The 18,569-nt window shown below is 43.6% G+C and overlaps 1 protein-coding gene across 2 annotated transcripts in view; it reads right to left on the bottom strand.

The window, feature by feature from the left end:
* Nucleotides 1–18,569, bottom strand: part of SLC60A2 (solute carrier family 60 member 2) — a 50,305-nt gene that overhangs the window by 13,126 nt on the left and 18,610 nt on the right. For both annotated transcript variants that reach the window (XM_075340045.1, XM_075340046.1), the window contains exon 2: nt 1,936–2,104. In XM_075340045.1, the coding sequence (XP_075196160.1) occupies nt 1,936–2,104 (169 nt within the window). The remainder of the gene's footprint in view (nt 1–1,935; nt 2,105–18,569) is intronic.

Consider the following 18,569-nt stretch of genomic DNA (forward strand, 5'->3'; position numbering starts at 1 on the left):
GGAGGTGAAGATCACCGCACCTGCGGTAAAAAAAGCACCAAAACCGCGGGAAAAACGCATGCGTTTTTGCCGCGGTTTTTCCGCAGGTTGGTCCCTCCGGTTTTTTATGCTGTAACTGCAATAAATAATATAGATAACCGATAGACAGACAGATAATGCATAGAGGGAAAGATGGATAGATGAATAGATAGATAATAGATGAGAAAGACATATATAATGTCCCACCCCCTGCATATTCTAAGCTGGCACCCTTTAGTGACTTGTGGCACTAAAGGGTGCTTAGCCTTGTATTTAGGCTAAAAATAAATTTAAAAAAAAAAATGACGTGGGATCCCCCCCTATCTTTTGTAGCCAGCTAGGGTAAAGCAGACGGCTGCAGTCTGCAGACCACAGCTGGCAGCTTCACCTTGGCTGGTAATCCAAAACAGAGGCCACCCCACGCTGTAATTTTACATTAAATAAATAATTTAAAACAAAAAACGTGGGGTCCCCCCCCAAATTGGATCACCAGCCAAGGTAAAGCAGACAGCTGTGGTCTGGTATTCTCAGACTAGGGAGGTCCACTGTTATTGGACACTCCCCAGCCTAAAAATAGCAGGCTACAGCCACCCCAGAAGTGGCGCATCCATAAAATGTGCCAATCCTGGTGCTTCGCCCCAACTCATCCCGTTGCCCTGGTGCGGTGGCAAACAGGGTAATATATGGGGTTGATACTAGATGTGTAATGTCACCTGGCATCAGGCCCTGGGGTTCGTGATGTCAGGCGTCTATCAGATACCAGACATCACCAACCCAGTCAGTAAGAAATAAAAAATAGACAACAAAAAAAGTGTTATTTGAAAAAACACTCCCCAAAACATTCCCTCTTTCACCAATTTATTGAAAAGAACAATCAATTCCAGGTCCGGCGTAATCCATACCATAGTCACTGTCCCAGTCAATGAAGAACAAAATGTTCCCCATTGGCTGGGAGAGCAATGCAGTGACCTGAGCTAACATCAATAGGTCAGCCCAGGTCACTGCAAGGCATAACGAGCGCTGACTTCAGGAGGTTAGATGAGATCATTACCTGCTGTGATGATCTCCTGCACTGCTGACGTCAGCGCTGTCACGGACTTCTATGCCCACCGCGTTCTCAGCAGTATTGCGAGAGCCCGTGACGTCACCGCTAGTGAGTCTCGAGCCGCCCGTGAGACGGGCATAGAAGGCAGTAACTGTGCTGACATCAGCAGTGCAGGAGATTGTCACAGCAGGTAATGATCTCATCTAACCTGACAGCAGCGCTCGTCATCCCCGTGGCTGCCAGCACTGCAGGGTGAGAAGCTGCTGATACTGCGGCCAGACACGGACACTGCAGTGCAGGCAGCCGCGGGGCTGGAGCGGGACACAGACTGCACCCGATGGAGGCCACACGGAAGTGCTTCCGTGCGGCATCCAGTGAGGGTGATGTGTGTTTACTCTGCTTCGCTTCCTCTTCCTGTCATAATGACATCACTTCCCTGCAAAACGCAGGCAGCTATTAGCATTACCGCAGGTAAACCGCGACTATACCGAGGGTATACCGCACATCATTTGCTACCTGCGGTATAACCGCGGTATTTCACGATTACATTACAGTGAATGGAGTGAAATACCGCAGGTACCTGCAGAACAGAAGTGACATGAACATTTTCTCAAGAAATTCTGCAGAAAGAATTTTCTTGAGAAAAAAAAAAAAAACAGTGTGTGCACAGCTATTTTTTTTTCCCCCATAGGTTTTGCTGGGAAATGTCTGCAGAAAGATTACAAACATTTCTCAAGAAATTTCTGCAGCAAAGCTGCGGGTAAAAACACAGTGTGCGCACAGGGCCTAACAACAGTGAATAGAAGTAGATATTATGTAGTGAAATTCAACAACATGTGTAATAGGCACATTTTATTATACAGGTCACATACCTAGAAGGAGATGTTGATTTATGTGGTCAAAAAGGACACCTCCCAAAACAGAGCCAACAAGATATCCTAAAGACCGCCCTACGAAAATGTAGGAAATGTTTCCAACAGTGCTTTCCACATTTGCAGCTAGGTCAGGGAATGTTGGACCTAAAACCGAAATGGCCATTCCCTACAAAGAAAAAAAAAATTGTTCAAGTATCCATGTAGAGAATTAAATGAAAACATATGAATAAACACTAATCGACTTTGTGCACATAATCACATTACAGCTCTATGCAATAGCTATATATGTGTCTACACATAAGCACCCACGCACACATATACAGTGGCATGTAAAAGTTCTGGCACTCCTGGTCAAGATCACTGGTATTGTGAACAGTTAAGCAAGTTGAAGATGAAATGTGTTATGAATCAGGGACCGAGGAGGATCAGAATCCCAAATAGTAACAGAGTGGCTGGAACCTTAACTGATTGCAGACCTAATTCTGACACACAACTAGAAGTAGCCGTGGGACGAGCCTACGATGAGCTAGTCGTCTCGACACAGCCGCAGAACTAAATATTCTCACAGATAGAAATAAAAGAAAGCTAATTTGCCTTGGAGCAGTCCCCAAAGATGGATAGATAGCCCCCCACATGTAAAGGCTAGGTGATCTAGAAAAACACATTACAAAGCCAGAAAAGACAGGTTCAGCAAAGGTGAGGCCCAAACTATCTTTATAGAAAAGGATAGGAAGGAGTACTGTTTGTAACAGTAAAAAACCCTAATATATACCAGCACTTCTGATATGGAAAAATTCTGAGGTCACACAACCTCTCCCCCATTGTATCAGCACTCAGATGTTACTGGGATCCAAAAACACTAATACAGATGAGGGACTGAATTAATATAAAGCATGACAAACACAATACCTTGCAGAATCATGTAGCTAAGTGTACAGACACTCCAAGCAGGGAATGATCCCATTCCACCAAGAACTCCACACAGACAAAATAGGAATCAAGCATTAGTATTAAAGCAGAAAAAAAAAAAAACAACAAGAAAGTGGAAAACAAACAACAGAAGTACAAAGACCACTTATCTGAGAGGAGTTCTGGCTGTGAGCAGGGCTAGTTACAGAATGTCCTTAACACACATGAATATCCAAAAAAACTGACCCGCACATCCAACAAATTTGAACAGGTGCTAGCTGAAAAAACATAGTAACTATAAAATGCATACAGCTGCACACTGTGTGCAGCTGTATGCATTTTATACTTAACACACAAAACCATTGAGCCCCAGCAAGTAACAAGAGAAAACTACTCAGTTATATAGTCCCAGTCTGACCCTGATTGCCAGTCCTCTACAGGTGTGTGGCTTTCATTCCACAAATCAACTGCACTGCCAGCACTGACCACAAGAGGGAGCCCCAAACTGGAAAACTTATTTACAACAGAAATGATTTCTAAAAAGGCACAAAGTTCAAGATTACATATTTGCTTTGTATTTTAGGCAAAAATAAATTATATTATTTTCATCAAGGAAAATGGGCTTATGTAAATGCAGGAGAAGGCTATAAGAAGATAGCAACTTGAAACCGCTTGTCTCTTTCCTTAGTTCAAAATATCAAGAAATAGCACTTAACATGAACAATGGAGGTCAAAATAGGGTTTGGAAGACCAAGCAAAATTTCTGAGAGCTGCTTGAAGGTTTGCTGTAGAGGCAAATCAGAACCCCTGCTACACTGCAAAAGAACTTAAGGAAGATTTAGCAGACTCTGGAGTTGTAGTACATTGTTCTGTTCAGAGAAACCTGCACAGACATGGCCTTCATGGAAAAGTCATCAGAAGAAAACTTCTCTGCATCCTTACTTCAGCATTAGAAGTATGAAAAAAACCCCATCTAAACAAGCCTGAAGTATTTGGAATCAAGTCCGGAGAACTAATGAGGTTAACATTGAACTCTTTAGCCACAATGATCAAAAGATGTGTGGAGAAAAAAAAAAAATTTCAGGAAAAGAACATCTCGACAACCTTTAAGCATGGGGGTGGATTAATCATGCTTCGAGTTGTGTTACAGGGAATGGCACACGGCACATTTCACAGGTAGAGGGAAGAAAGGATTCAATGAAATTTTAAGAAATTCTTGATACAAACACATTATCTGTTAAAAAGCTGAAGTTGAAAAGAGGATGGCGTCTACAAATGGACAATGATCCTAAACACACGTCAAAATCAACAGTAGACTACCTGAAAAGGTGCAAGCTGAAGGTTTTACAATTGCTTTCTCAATCTTCTGATCTAAACATCATTAAAAATGTATGGATAGACCTCAAAAGAGCAGTGCATGCAAGATGACCCAGGAATCTTAAAGGGAAGGTATCGTCAAGTAAAAAAAAAAAAAAAAAATTCAATAACTGAAAAAATGTAAAGTAATAATGTTTAAATGTTTTGTTTAAATATTATTTGTTTTTAATTGTGCAAAATATAAAAAAAAAATAAATTAAAAAGTGATATTTTCCCACTGTTAAACACTAGGGGGAACAGCTTCTGAAATCCTACAGAAATCCTACTGTAGAAAAAGCTCACATTACAACTGAAGTAAAAGTGGGCGGAGTCTGTGCTCTCCAGTGTGTGATGTCACAGCTCCCCCTCCTAATCAGATAACAGAGAATGACATGTAGGGACACAATGAACAGCCATTTTGTTGGTGACCAGAAATGTCTAAAGTGTCACCAAGGACAGCAGGAGTATCACACAGGACAGGATTAGATACACAGCTTAGCAGACAGTATCACAGGATAGGATTAGATACACGGTTCAGCAGACAGTACCACACAGGAGAGTATTAGATACATGGCTCAGCAGACAGTATCCCACAGGATAGGATTAGATACACGGCTCAGACAGTATCACACCGGACATGATTAGATACACAGATCAGCAGACAATATCACAGGATAGGATTAGATGCACGGCTCAGCAGACAGTATCACACAGGATAGGATTAGATACACAACCCTGCAGACAGTATCACCGGTACACACACACAGGTACTCACATGCAGTGGCGCGCACACACACACACACACACACACACACACACGTAAAATGCTCTGCCAGCACACACACACACACATTGCTCTGCCAGCACACACGCAAAATGCTCTGCCACACACACAAGCACGCACACACATTGCTCTGCCAGCACACACAAAATGCTCTGCCACACACACACACACACACACACACACACAAGCACGCACATTGCTCTGCGAGCACACACACACAAAATGCTCTGCCACACACACACACAACCACACACACACATTGCTCTGCCAGCACACACACACACAACCACACACACACATTGCTCTGCGACACACACACACAAAATGCTCTGCGACACACACACACAAGCATGCACACACATTGCTCTGCGAGCACACACACAAAATGCTCTGACACACACAAGCACGCCCGCTGCAGCCGGGGAAGGAGGGGGGCCGTACACTACTCACACAGGCCGACAGGTGACAGGCCATGGGGGAGAGCGTGGGGGTATTATCAGACGGTAGCATCGGCGGCGGGGGAGGGGCGCCAGTACACTACTCCCCACGGGCCGAACGGGTGACAGGGGGAAAAGTTCAGCACACAGCATGGGCGCTGATCTCCTCGCTCTGCTGTGATCTGGACAGCCCAGGGGGCGCATCCAAGTCACAGCAGGGAGCTCTCCTGTAATAAGCCTAGGGGTCGGATTCCGACTACTACAGTCTATGCACAGGGGCTGCCATATAGCAGTGAGTAACTGTCGTTACACACACAGCAAATCCAGCATGGCAGCCCCCAGTGCCTCTAGTAAAATTAGAATTAAATAAAAACTAAATAAAGCTGCGATTTTAATTTTGTATTAAAAATACTTTATTTCATAATCACTATTTTTAATACAAAAATAAAAAACCGCGACACCTTCCCTTTCAGGAACTGGAAAGACTTTCCCAAGGAAAAATGTATGAAAATCCCTCAAGCAAGAAATTACAGACTGTAAATGCCATTTGGCTGGCTAAAAATAGCGCTTACAAGCTGTGATACTTGCCAAAGGGTTTGATAGTAGGTACTAAAACCTGCAGGGTGCTACACACAATAATTTTATTATATACAGTTGTACTCAAAAGTTTACATATCCCAGCAGATTTTTTGCTTTCTTGGCCTTTTTTCAGAAAATATGAATGATAAACACAAAATCTTTTTTCTTCCACTCATGGTTAGTGGTTGGGTGAAGCCATTTATTGTAAAACTACTGTGTTTTCTCTTTTTAAAATCATATTGACAACCAAAAACATCCAAATGACCCTGATCAAAAGTTCACATACCCCAGTTGTTAATACAGTGTATTGCCCCCTCTAACATCAATGACAGCATGAAATCTTTTGTGGCATACGTGGATGAGGCTCTTTATTTTCTCAGATGGTAAAACTGCCCATTCTTATTGGCAAAATGCTTCCAGTTCCTGTAAATTCCTGGGTTTTCTTGCATGAACTGAGAAGGGGTTCCATACAAAATACATATGCAAGTTACAATAGACAGACTGGGAAGAGGACCCTGCCCTTTCAGGCTAACATTTTATAGGACAATGGGGAGGAAACAGTAAGTGGGGCGATGATGAGGTGGCAGCTCCGGTGGTAGTGTCATTGGAGACTATAGGCATTTCTGAATCTTTGTTCTGCTGTAGCCAATAACAGGTCGACTTGGCCTTGTATTTTGTATCGTCATCATGTTGGAACGTCCAAGTACATTCCCATGCGCAGCTTCCGGGCTGATGAGTGCAAATTTGCCTCGTGTTTGCTGAATGTGATGCATTCATCCTTCCTTCAACTTTGACCAGGTTTCCTGTGTCTTTGTAGCTCACACATCCCCATATCATCAGCGATCCACCTCTGTGCTTTACAGTAGGAATGGTGTTCCTTTCATCATAGGCCTTGTTCACATCTCTCCAAATGTAACGTTTATGGTTGTGGCCAAAAAGTTCGATTTTGGGTCTCATCACTCCAAATTACCTTGTTCCAGAAGTTTGGAGGCTTGTCTCTGTGTGGCATATTGTAGGCAAGATACTGCGCAAATGTCACAAATGAATGGCTTTGTTCTGGCAATTCGACCATGCAGACCATTTGTCTGCAAGTGCCTCCTTATTGTGTATCTTGAAACAGCCACATCACTAGTGAGTCCTGTATTTCAGCTGATGTTATTTGTGGGTTTTTCTTTGCATCCCAAACAATTTTCTTGGCAGTTGTGGCTGAAATTTTTGCTGGTCTACCTCATCATGGTTTGGTTTTTGCAGAGACCCCGATTTTCCATTTGTTAGTCACGGTTTGAACACTGATGACTGGCATTATCAATTCCTTGGATATCTTTTTGTATCCCTTTTTTGTTTTGTAGAATGCAACTATCTTTTCCCGTAGATCAGTTTACAATTCTTTTGCAATCCCCATGACTCACAATCCAGAAACGTCAGTGGCTGTATGAAAGATGCAAGAGTCTGTCTGGATCCCGGAAACTCACTCAGCTTTTCTGCACGCACAATGATTGCAAGCAAACAGGTCACAGGTGAGGATGTTACCTTTATTAGGCTAGTTTCACACTTGCGTTGAACGGCATCCGTTGCATTGCGTGTGACGGACGCAACGGATGTGTTGTATTTAGTGGCACAACGGATGCAACGGATCGTACAAAACAACGGAATCTTTTTTTTCCTTCTTTACAGTTGTACTGGCGGCAGACTATTGTGAACGATCAGCTGATCGCTCACAGCAGCCGGTCGCCGGGTGATCAGCTGATCGCTCAACAGCAGCCGGTCGCCGGGTGATCAGCTGATCGCTCACAGCAGCCGGTCGCCGGGTGATCAGCTGATCGCTCACAGCAGCCGGTCGCCGGGTGATCAGCTGATCGCTCACAGCAGCCGGTCGCCGGGTGATCAGCTGATCGCTCACAGTAGCCGAGAATGTGTACGGGGGACGGGCGGGCCATGGCGCTGAGGACGTCAGTGCCGCGGGGACTGCATGGCTGGGGACTGGTGTGTGTGTGTGTTTGTGTGTGTGTGTACACACATGCGGACTGCGGGAGGGGGCGGAGCCGAGAGGGGAAGTGTCGGGCTCCTTGCACACGTAGCCAGGGTAAATATATCGGATAACTAAGCAAAGCACTTTGCTTGGTTACCCGATATTTACCTTGGTTACCAGTGTACACCGCTTAGCGCTGGCTCCTTGCACCCGTAGCCAAGGTAAATATCGGGTAACTAGGCAAAGCGCATTGCTTAGTAACCCGATGTGTACCCTGGTTACGTGTTCAGGGAGCCAGAGAGCATGCGCAGCGAAATCCTACGGATTGCGCTGCTCAAAAAACGTTACATGCTGCGTTCCTTCCGCCCGCTGGAAGCAACGCAGCGTCGCCCAGAGTAAGCAACCCAGGTCCATCACTCGCAATCCGTCGTCCATACAAGTCTAAGAGAAGCAGCGGAATCCGTTGACTGATTCCGCTGTTTTCCAAAACTGCAGATTGCAACTGAAGGAAAACAACGCAAGTGTGAAAGTACCCCAAGTCATTCAAACCCATGTCTGTTAACTTCTGTACATGTTATCAGGCCAAAATCACCAGGGTATGTGAACTTTTGATTAAGGTCATTTGGAGGTTTTTGGTTGTCATTATGATTTAAAAAGAGAAAACACAGTAGTTTGACAATAAATGGCTTCAGCCAACCACTAAACACGAGTAGAAAAAACGTTTGTGTCATCATTCATATTCTCTGAAAAAAGGCCAAGAGAGCAAAAAATCTGCCAGGGTATGTAAACTTTTGAGCACAACTGTATTCTGAGTAGAACTACAGCTTTTCTGTGATGGCCTTAGAGGTTTGTTTGAGACTACTAGGGATCAAACAGCATCATAAACAAAAAGGAGCACACCAGATAGGTCAGGGATAAAGTTGTTGAGAAGAAAAAAAGCAAAGTTAGGATCTGAAAAAAGTAGCCCCATCTCTAAATATCTCACGGACCACTGTTCAATCCATCATCCAAAAAGGGAAGGAGTATGGCCCAACTGCACACCGAACAAGAAATAGCTGTCCACCTAAACGGACATTGCATGCAAGGAGAGAACTAATAAGAGAGGAGGCCTATGGTCACTTTGAAGAAGCTGAAGAGATCCACTGATCAGGTGGAGTATGTGTCCACAGGACAACTCTAAGGGCATAGTCACACGGCTATATAACTCACCTGAGGATCGCATCACAATGATTGGGGACTGGTCGTGACTCTCCTCCTAACCAGAGTGTGACAGCAGGTATTTTAATGTGGCTGTTTTGCTCGGCTCAGGACAGCCGACAGCCAGTACCGAACATTGCAATGCAATCCGTGGACTAGTTATATGGCCATGTGACTGTGCCCTTAGTTGTATACTCCACAAACATAGTGTGACGCCCTGGCCTATCAGATCGTCACAAGGGTGCCATGCAATCTGCCCTTCTGCATGGTACCCGTTCCACCTTCATTACGGGTCCTGTCACTTCGGTGTTGCTACCAACAGGTGTAAACAAATCCTGAGGCACACTCTGCACCACACCCGCCAAACACCCACTGGGCAGCCTGAGGGGAATAGGGCCACCCAGATGGAGGGCTGGTAGAAGGAGGGCAGAAGTGTCAGTGCAGTTTTTGAGTTGGAGTTGTAGAGAGGAGAGGAGAGAGACAGTGGTGACAGTGCAGGTCACGCTGTGGAGCTGGGCTCCTGTACCCGTCCCAGGTGCCAGACGTTGGCCTGGCCAGAATGAGCTAGAACACCGGTCGCAGGGGGTAGTGGCAGGAAGCACGGTGCTGCTACAGAGAGCAGGCCGGCTGCCTTGTGCCACAACCGGGCAGGGACCAGGGCATGACAGAGTACGCGGACCCTAGGCTGGGAAGTAGCTTCACGCAGCCCAGTAATTCACCCGACGGGAACGGAATCTCAGGAACCGTTCCCCACCCGCTCCAGAATCGGGGTACTAGTGCATTGAGGGGGATAGGACTTCCCACATCCGTCCAGAAAATCCCAAGCGTGAACCCTGAGAGCAAGCTCACCCTGCTAGCCACGCAGGTGAGCGGGACCCGAAACGCTTCAAGTGTAAGGGATCCACACGTAGGACACACAGTGCCAAAAGACAAGGCTTCAGGTCAACAGGCAACACCAAGAGGACACGGACCCAGCGTGCCCACCCAAGGACCACAGAGTGCTCAAGAGTTTGGTTTACCTGGTGTCAGCGACTTTGGACTGTGCGAGTACACGTTAACCCCCTTGCACCCGACGGGTTCCCCACGCCATCCATCACCGGACCCCAGGACACCACTCCCCTGCCCACGGAGGGGTTAACAACTTAAGCTGCCACACACCAGCGTCCCCGGGCTTCCCCAAACAGGCAGCGGTGGTCCCTCATGTTACCACACACCGTGGGTGGCGTCACGAACATTATCCCAAAACCACAAACTTTCCCCCCTTTATTTCAGAGGGTGCCGCGCGACGCCGCCTCGGATCCGGAGACCCCTCGAGCCACTGCGGATCCAGGTCCGAGCAGCCCGTCAGCTGTCGCAGGGGCGGCACAATAGCCTTTATGGAAGAGTGGCAAGAAGAGTCATTTTTGAAGGGGTGTCTCCTGACCCACAAGGTTTCTTACCCCATTCTTATAATTGCACTTTACATTTACATGTCTTTGGCAATTTATATCTACTCATATGCAGGATATCATGACACATCATGTGCAGGCTTTAATATGTAATTTATTATTTTTGCATTGTTACATGCAGTTTTTCCATACTGTGCTTTCTATTTCATACTTACCTCTTAGGCTAGTTTCACACTTGTGTTGTTTTCCTTCAGTCGCAATCCGCCGTTTTCAAAAACAGCGGAATCCGTTAACGGATTCCGTTGCTTCCCATAGACTTGTATGGATGATGGATTGCGACTGATGGACCTGCGTTGCTTCCGCAGGCCGACGCGGCGTTGCTTCCGCCAGGCGGAAGGAACGCAGCATGTAACTTTTTTGAGCGGCGGAATCCTTTATTTTTTCCCTGTGCATGCTCTTTTTTTTTTTTTTTTTAAATCACAGAAACTTTGTTTTGTCTCTCGGTGGCCGAACAATCAGCTGATAGCCCGGCAGCCTGCTTTTGAGAGCGCTCAGCTGATCGCCCGGCAGCCGGCTTTTGAGAGCGCTCAGCTGATCACCCGGCAGCCGGCTTTTGAGAGCGCTCAGCTGATCGCCCGGCAGCCGGCTTTTGAGAGCGCTCAGCTGATCGCCCGGCAGCCGGGTGATCAGCTGATCATTCACTTCTGCCACCGGTAAAGCTGTGAAGGAAAAAAAAAAAAAAAGCAGATTCCGTTGTTTTGTACGATCTGTTGCATCTGTTGTGCCACTATATGCAACGCATCCGTTGCATCCGTCACACAACGCAATGAAACAGATGCCGTTCAACGCAAGTGTGAAACTAGCCTTATCCATTTTCTTAATGCATATACTTGGTGCTTATCAATTTGCAACTTTGCAAATATTTCTGTGACATATTCCTTGTCCTATATATTTCAGACTCACGATATGCACCTGTATACATTTCCATTCATTTACCTATATCTTTTCTTCCACACTTTAGTCCACTAAGGCCAACTTGTGGATCTCCTTGGGTATAGCATTGCACGTATGTGACATTTTTCTTGTTCAATATAATTTTCAATTAATGATTTATACCTGTACATCTTTTACCCAAATATACTGTAGCAACTCTTTTTGTAGCCATCTTGATTCCACCCTTCGGTTCAACGAGGCAATTTTGTAGAGTTTTTAGGTTTAATATTACATTATTATTGCTTGCAACCATTAGGATGATCAATTGCTATATTGTGAATGCTTATATACATTTTCTAATTTAAGGGCAAACATCCTTTGTGAGTATTCTGAGAGATATGTCTATTTTTATCATGTTCTTTTAAACTTGTTTCAATAAAGATTTTTCATTTTATCATATTCTGGCCATTTACTCTTGACACTGATTTTGGAGTGTGTTTGAATGATTTTGGAGTAGAGCATTATATAACTTTGGACATTCTACAGGTTTCATCATCAGATAACCTGCTTCAATTACCTGTTCACAATTGGGGGTACAGGTTGTGATCAAATCCCCCAGCCTTGGATCCTTATAACTCCACTTATGATGCAGACTTCTTGTATTTAATCCAACATATGGTTATAGATGGGGTATTGGCATTGAGACTATCTTTTTTTTCTTCTGAGAGTTGGTCCAACAGGGTAGCCATTTATTGTCCACTAGTGTGACTTGGCAGTGATCATAGGCTCTGAAGTTTAACAGCAATAAACATGACAGTCACACTACCACTGATGCAGTGTGAGTACATGGGGAGTATGCTACTCAATCAGATGCATGCTCCAAAGAAAGATCCAGCCTCTAAAATCCCTGTATGCTGATTGACAGTGGTGAAGATGCATTCACCTAAGACCCCCTGCTCCTTTTGTAATCCATCTTGGTGTCTCCACTATTTAAATCAGAAAGTACAATAGCCATTTATCCATCAACAATCCAAAGAAATATGCTAAGATGGAAGCAATTGGAAGGACTGCAACTATTATTCTACAGCTGTATGACTTTAAAGGATGGCTGCTACTCTAGAGTTGTAGTATAAAGCCATTTAATAAAAGGCATATTGTACAGTTTTTAAGCAGTTATAGATGAACTGTCAAACTTTTTTTTTTTTGTTTGTAATCAATTGTTCCGAGTAGAGCTTTCTGCTATGTATACATACCTAATTGGATTTCTGCAGCTCCTAATGTAGAATACCCTATTATCGGAATACTTTCTCTCACATGCATTTTAGTTATAAGTAGGGCTACTATACAAATTCCGCATAGTTTTCCTATCAGATGACTACAGCAGTCCTACTCTGAGCTCTCAGCTCAAGCTCTCATCTGCAAATGCGCCGCCTACAGCCTATTGATCTCCCAGCAGCGGACGTAAGGAAAATGGCACCTGGCGGTGCGTGTGCGTTGATGGGATCTCGACTAGTCATTGAGCCGAGAGCTCAATCTGTACACACGCTAGCTCTGGGCACAATTATTTGAAGTCCTCACCCCATCCCAGCCGCTGCCATAGCCCCAGCACAGCCGCCACTGCTGACAATTTCTGGAACACCCGCCAGCTGCACCGCCCGCATTATTGCCCTGCTCCACCACCGCCCCTGCCTCCTGTGACCCCGCTCCACCACCGCCTCCTTCCGGTAAGACACCACCAGATTATAAGACTGATCCCCCCTTTTTTTCATCTTTTTTTCCCTCTAAATTTGGGGTGCGTCTTATAAACCGAAAAATACGGTGAGTAGTGAAGCTCCTCCTTTACAAGTAAGGGTGAAAACAAAGAAGGCCTGCAATCATCTCAGAATTGATAGGGATTCTAGAGTGAACAGAAAGTAGGATTAAGGTAAGTACTTCTTAAAGCAAGTCTAAGCTTTTTCAATAAACCGCAAAATGATCCTTTAGAATGAGATCTTGTTGAAGCTGCTTCACGTTTTTCTCCTATTTATCACATGCTCTGTGTTAGGCACACGCTACAGATGGCAATAAGAGATAGTCTGCAAGAGGGACATGCAGGAACTCTGATTGGCAAAGTGATAAAATTAATTATTGCTGTCAGAACCTCTAAAATTGATTTAATCTTGAAGAGATGTGCTGGAAAAGGGCCAATTATCGACCAAGCCACTCGGTGGGGCACCACTTATTTAATCATTAAGCGATTCCTTGAGCTGAAACCCTTTCTTGTAGACATGGCCAACCCTCAGGTAACAAACACTAAATGAAGATTAATGGACACAGGTGGCTGACTTGAAGGAATTGCTTCATCACCCATTTACAGTGACTAAAAAATTACAAGCTGAGAATTTAACTCCCAGCATTTTCATAAGGGAGTGGCAGAATTTGCTATTTTGCCTGTCCCAAAGAGGTGGTTTAATCACAAATTACGTTGCTGATTCAATGAAGCAGAGAAAGACACCGCTATTAGAAAATAAAAATTCTTCTGGAGGCTGTGTATGTGGACTCAAGTCATCGTATATTGCCGGACGATCAACAGCTTACTAAAGGAAAAGAAGCTCTGACAGAGGTAGTAGTTAGGATGAGTGGGCTACAGGACTGCCAGGCGCAAGAGGACTTGGGTCCTGACAGTGCAACTGCTGCCGTATCTTCAGCCTCATCAGGTGAGTTTAATTTTGAAAATTATTTGGACGACATGGAGCAGGCAAAGCATTGCTGCAGGGAAATAGACCATATTTCAGCAACATTTTTCACTTGCTCTCAAAAGTATAGAAAAGCAATTTTAAGAGGTTAAAATATAACTTAATCCTGTTCACAATAAAAGCCTAGATCAGGTACATGAGTAACCCAAAGCTCCTTGGATTGCTGACAGTTTCAGCCTAGAATGTATACCCAGGGAGCCAATAAACATAAAATTAACAGAAAAAACAAACATACATAACAAAAAATAGAGTAGATCATTTCGCTCAGAAAAGGACAGTGGTCCAATACAGGAGTACAAAAAAAATAAATAATCAAAAATAACAATATAATCAAACTATAAAGTATATAGTGGTCCTCAGAGGAATCCACCTGTGTCAAGATTTTAGAATGAGTTGTCAACCATCCCACCCATTTCTTGCAGATTGGGGTGTACTAGGGTTTCCTCTGCACGGGTCCTTGCAGTCACAGCTTCAGACTGACCCCATCATATCCCTAAGGAAACTCTTAGTACCTGTTACCCCAATGACTTCCGCCCTAACAAGGGCAGACCACATCTAACCCTCTCTTAGTGCCCCTATAATGTTCCTGGCCCTCGTCCCGACGTGTTTCATCTCTTTAGACTCATCAGGGGACTCCGGTATCACATCAGAGGTCCTGTGCCCAAGCTCACATAAAACACACTAAGGACTACTGGGATGTGTTTTCCCTTGCAGATTTATAAAAATCTGCAAGAAAAAACGCATCACGATACGTGGAAAAAAAAAATGCACACAGCCTAAATGGCCCTGTAAATGACTGTAAATGAATAAAAGTTGCTGAGAAAAAAAAAAAAAACGCTCACCTGCAAGTCGTGCACGGATCAGAAAAAAACCCCAACAGGGAACAAACAAAAAGAAAAGGATCCAGCACTGAAAGTGAACTCCTTTAATGCATATTAAAAATACTAACTATGAATATGGAGGAGACAGACAAAAAACACACCCGATTCTGATTTACATGTTTCAAGGAACAACCTCTTAGGCCTCTTTCACACATCAGTTTTTTGTCATCAGTCGCAATCCGTCGTTTTTTCTCCTTGACTTGTATTCAGGGCTGTGGAGTCGGTAAGCCAAACCTTCGACTCCAACTCCTCGATTTCTCTTGCACCAACTCCGACTCCTACATATATTGCTTATAGTTAGGTGAAAAATTTATTGTAATACATGAACATGTGTATGTGAACATCAGACATTTAATAATTTTTATGATACAAAAATCAAGATATTTGGATAGAGCATAAAATATATTTATTGGAATACAACTTTAGAACACAAACTGTAATAAATTGTAAATATGTAATACAACTGTAATATACAGTAGATTACATACATATATATATATATATACACATATATATATATATATATATATATATATACATATTTACAATTTTAGTTTTTTGTGTTCTAAAGTTGTATTCCAATAAATATATTTTATGTTCTATCTAAATATCTTGATTATTGTATCATAAAAATTATGAAATGTCTGATGTTCACATTGTAGTACAATAATTTTTTCACTTAAATATAAGCATTATACTAAATGTTATTTAGTAAAATATTCAGCACATTCTGCATTACACTACTGTCCCTAATTTATTACATATTTTAGGAGTCGGAGTCAGTGCATTTTATACCGACTCCACCATAATGAGCTCCGACTCCACAGCCCTGCTTGTATTAGCGATGGATTGCGACGAATGGCCTCACGTTTCATACGTCGTGCGAGACGGATCCATCAAAAAATGTTTGTACTAATATATATATATATATATATATATATATATATATATATATATATATATATATATATATATATATATATATATATATATATATATAAATATATATATATATATATATATATATATATATATATATATATATTATATATAAATAAATTCCCGATTCCAACACATGGAATATATATATCTCGGCAGTCACTGCCACACTGCCAACCCCACAATCACCCTCCCCCCAAATATATACTGCTTGCTGCCACCCCCAACTGCTTCTGCAGGCCGATTGGACACCCATTACATAATGCGTTTGGGTTAAGGGATGCGATTTTTAGAGCAAGAGGAACAAAAGCTATTCAGTGTTATATATTTAATCTAAAAATAGGCAGTGTTTATAAAAAAATAAACTATTTAAAAAAAAAAGGAGGGGACAAAACAATACAGTATAAAATAAAAAGGAATAACGAAAGAAAAGTACTAGACCTGATGTCACTGCAATGGCTTCACCTTAGAGGAGGGAGGTGCTCCTTAGAAAAGACAGACAGGACCCTCTAAAGACTGACAAAGGACTAAACCCAATTTCTACTTTTCATTAGATCAAAGTTACACCCACATACCTCCCCTTGATGAGCTCATGTGGGGACTGTTTGTGGGAAGTGCTTGGCCCTTCAGAATTTTACAAGATCCCCAACTAGCAGGATATTGTCACCACTAGAGGTCCCAGGTGGAATATAAAGTGATCATTTTCCTTATCATGATTTTACCTTTCTATAGATCTGAAGCATGATGTGTATGGCAAATAGATTTCAAATTAATGAACAATGTTTTCAGGAGACAATAAGTTGTGCAGGAGAATATAGAGAATAGAGATGAGTGAACCTTTGGAGGTTAGGTTCGCTGGCAGCAACGAACCAAACTCCACTGGTCTGAACTTGGCCTAAGGAGGAACAGAATCACTGATTGGCAGTTCGAGTCTCCGCCCACATACAGCCAAGCATAAGCAAAACACTTTCGGGAAAGCGTGGGGGGCTTTTTAAATTTATTTTTTTTGGTTACACACGACATCTAATTCACGCTGCTACCCCCAGTGCGAGTCGTTCAAACACTGCAAGCGGCTCACAAAAGAGCTGAACACCAAGCGTACGTGAACACAGCGTTACATGTACAAGTTAAATTTACACATAAAGCATCTGAACTCCAAACCCGAGGTCTGTTTTTTCTAAACTACTAGTAGTAAGATACTTATATAAGCGCTTATACCCCTAATTTTTTATTCAGCAGCAAGGTAGTAGCAAAAAAAAAACAAAAAAAAAAAAAAAAAACTTTCCAATTGCTAGGGATAATAAATAATAATAATAATAATAATAATAATAATAATAATAAAACCTGCGCTTGAATAAGGGAAAAATAAAACCAAGGGGGATGTTTGTCAGACCAATAATTGGTTGAAAAGTACTATTAAAGGTTGCGTATTTTTAAAAATATGTAAATATTTCTAAAGGTATCAGTACTACTACTGATACAAAACAATAGAACAATAGTACAACTTGGGGCCTGCTCCGGCCGTTAACAAACCTCCTAGATTATGAACATTTAAAAATTGGATATAACAATATCAAAATAATATAACTAAAATTGCACACAAAGAGGTCAAGGAAGTCCCCAATAAATGTAGAATTAGACCCACTGCGGTGAACCCGCTCCATAGTAAATATATTTCATAGGGCAGTCAGTATATTGTAGAAAATTACCGTATTTTTCGCTTTATAAGACACCGATTATAAGACGCACCCCAAATTTAGACACAAAAAAAAAAAAAAAAAAGTGTAAAAAAATTAAAAATGGGGTCCGTCTTATACTCCGGTGTTGTCTTACTGGAGGGGGGCAGCAATGGTGGTGAAGCAGGGTCACAGGAGGCAGACGTTGTGCTGGCAGGCGCGGCGGGTCAGAGGCGGCGGGGTCCATGGAGGCAGGCGCGGCAGCGTCAGTGGTGGCAGGCGCCGCGGGGTACCTGGTGGCAGGCGCCGTGGGGTACCTGGTGGCGGCAGCAGTGGCGGCGGGCGAGTTGTGCAGCAGGCCGGTGCGGTGAGTGTCCCAGTGTCCGTGGTCCCGGTTCAAATGATGGTGCCTGGAGCGGCGCATGCGCAGATGGAGCTCTCATCCAAGAGCTCCATCTGCGCACGTGCCCACTCCCGGCGCCATCATTTGAAACTGGGACCGCGGACAAACTGGGTAATCTGCTGCACAGCCGCACGCACACAGAGTGGCAGCCAGCAGCCTGCCCGCCCACCCTGGCAAACCTGTGCTTGCGTGCGGGTGGCAGCCGGGTACCTGTGGCTGCGTACGGGAGGCGGGTGCCTGTCGGTGCCGGCTGCCTCCCGCACACAGGCACCCGGCTGCCACCCGCATGCAAGCACAGGTACCCGGCCGCTTGCACGCAGCCACAGGCACCCGGCCGCCCGATCGCCGCACAGACAGGACACCCAGGTAAAGCTACATTCGGATTTTAAGATGCACCCCTCATTTTCCTCTATATATATATATATATATATATATATATATATAT

Source organism: Anomaloglossus baeobatrachus, chromosome 3 (assembly GCF_048569485.1).
Source record: "Anomaloglossus baeobatrachus isolate aAnoBae1 chromosome 3, aAnoBae1.hap1, whole genome shotgun sequence".
Classification (NCBI taxonomy): Eukaryota; Metazoa; Chordata; class Amphibia; order Anura; family Aromobatidae; genus Anomaloglossus; species Anomaloglossus baeobatrachus.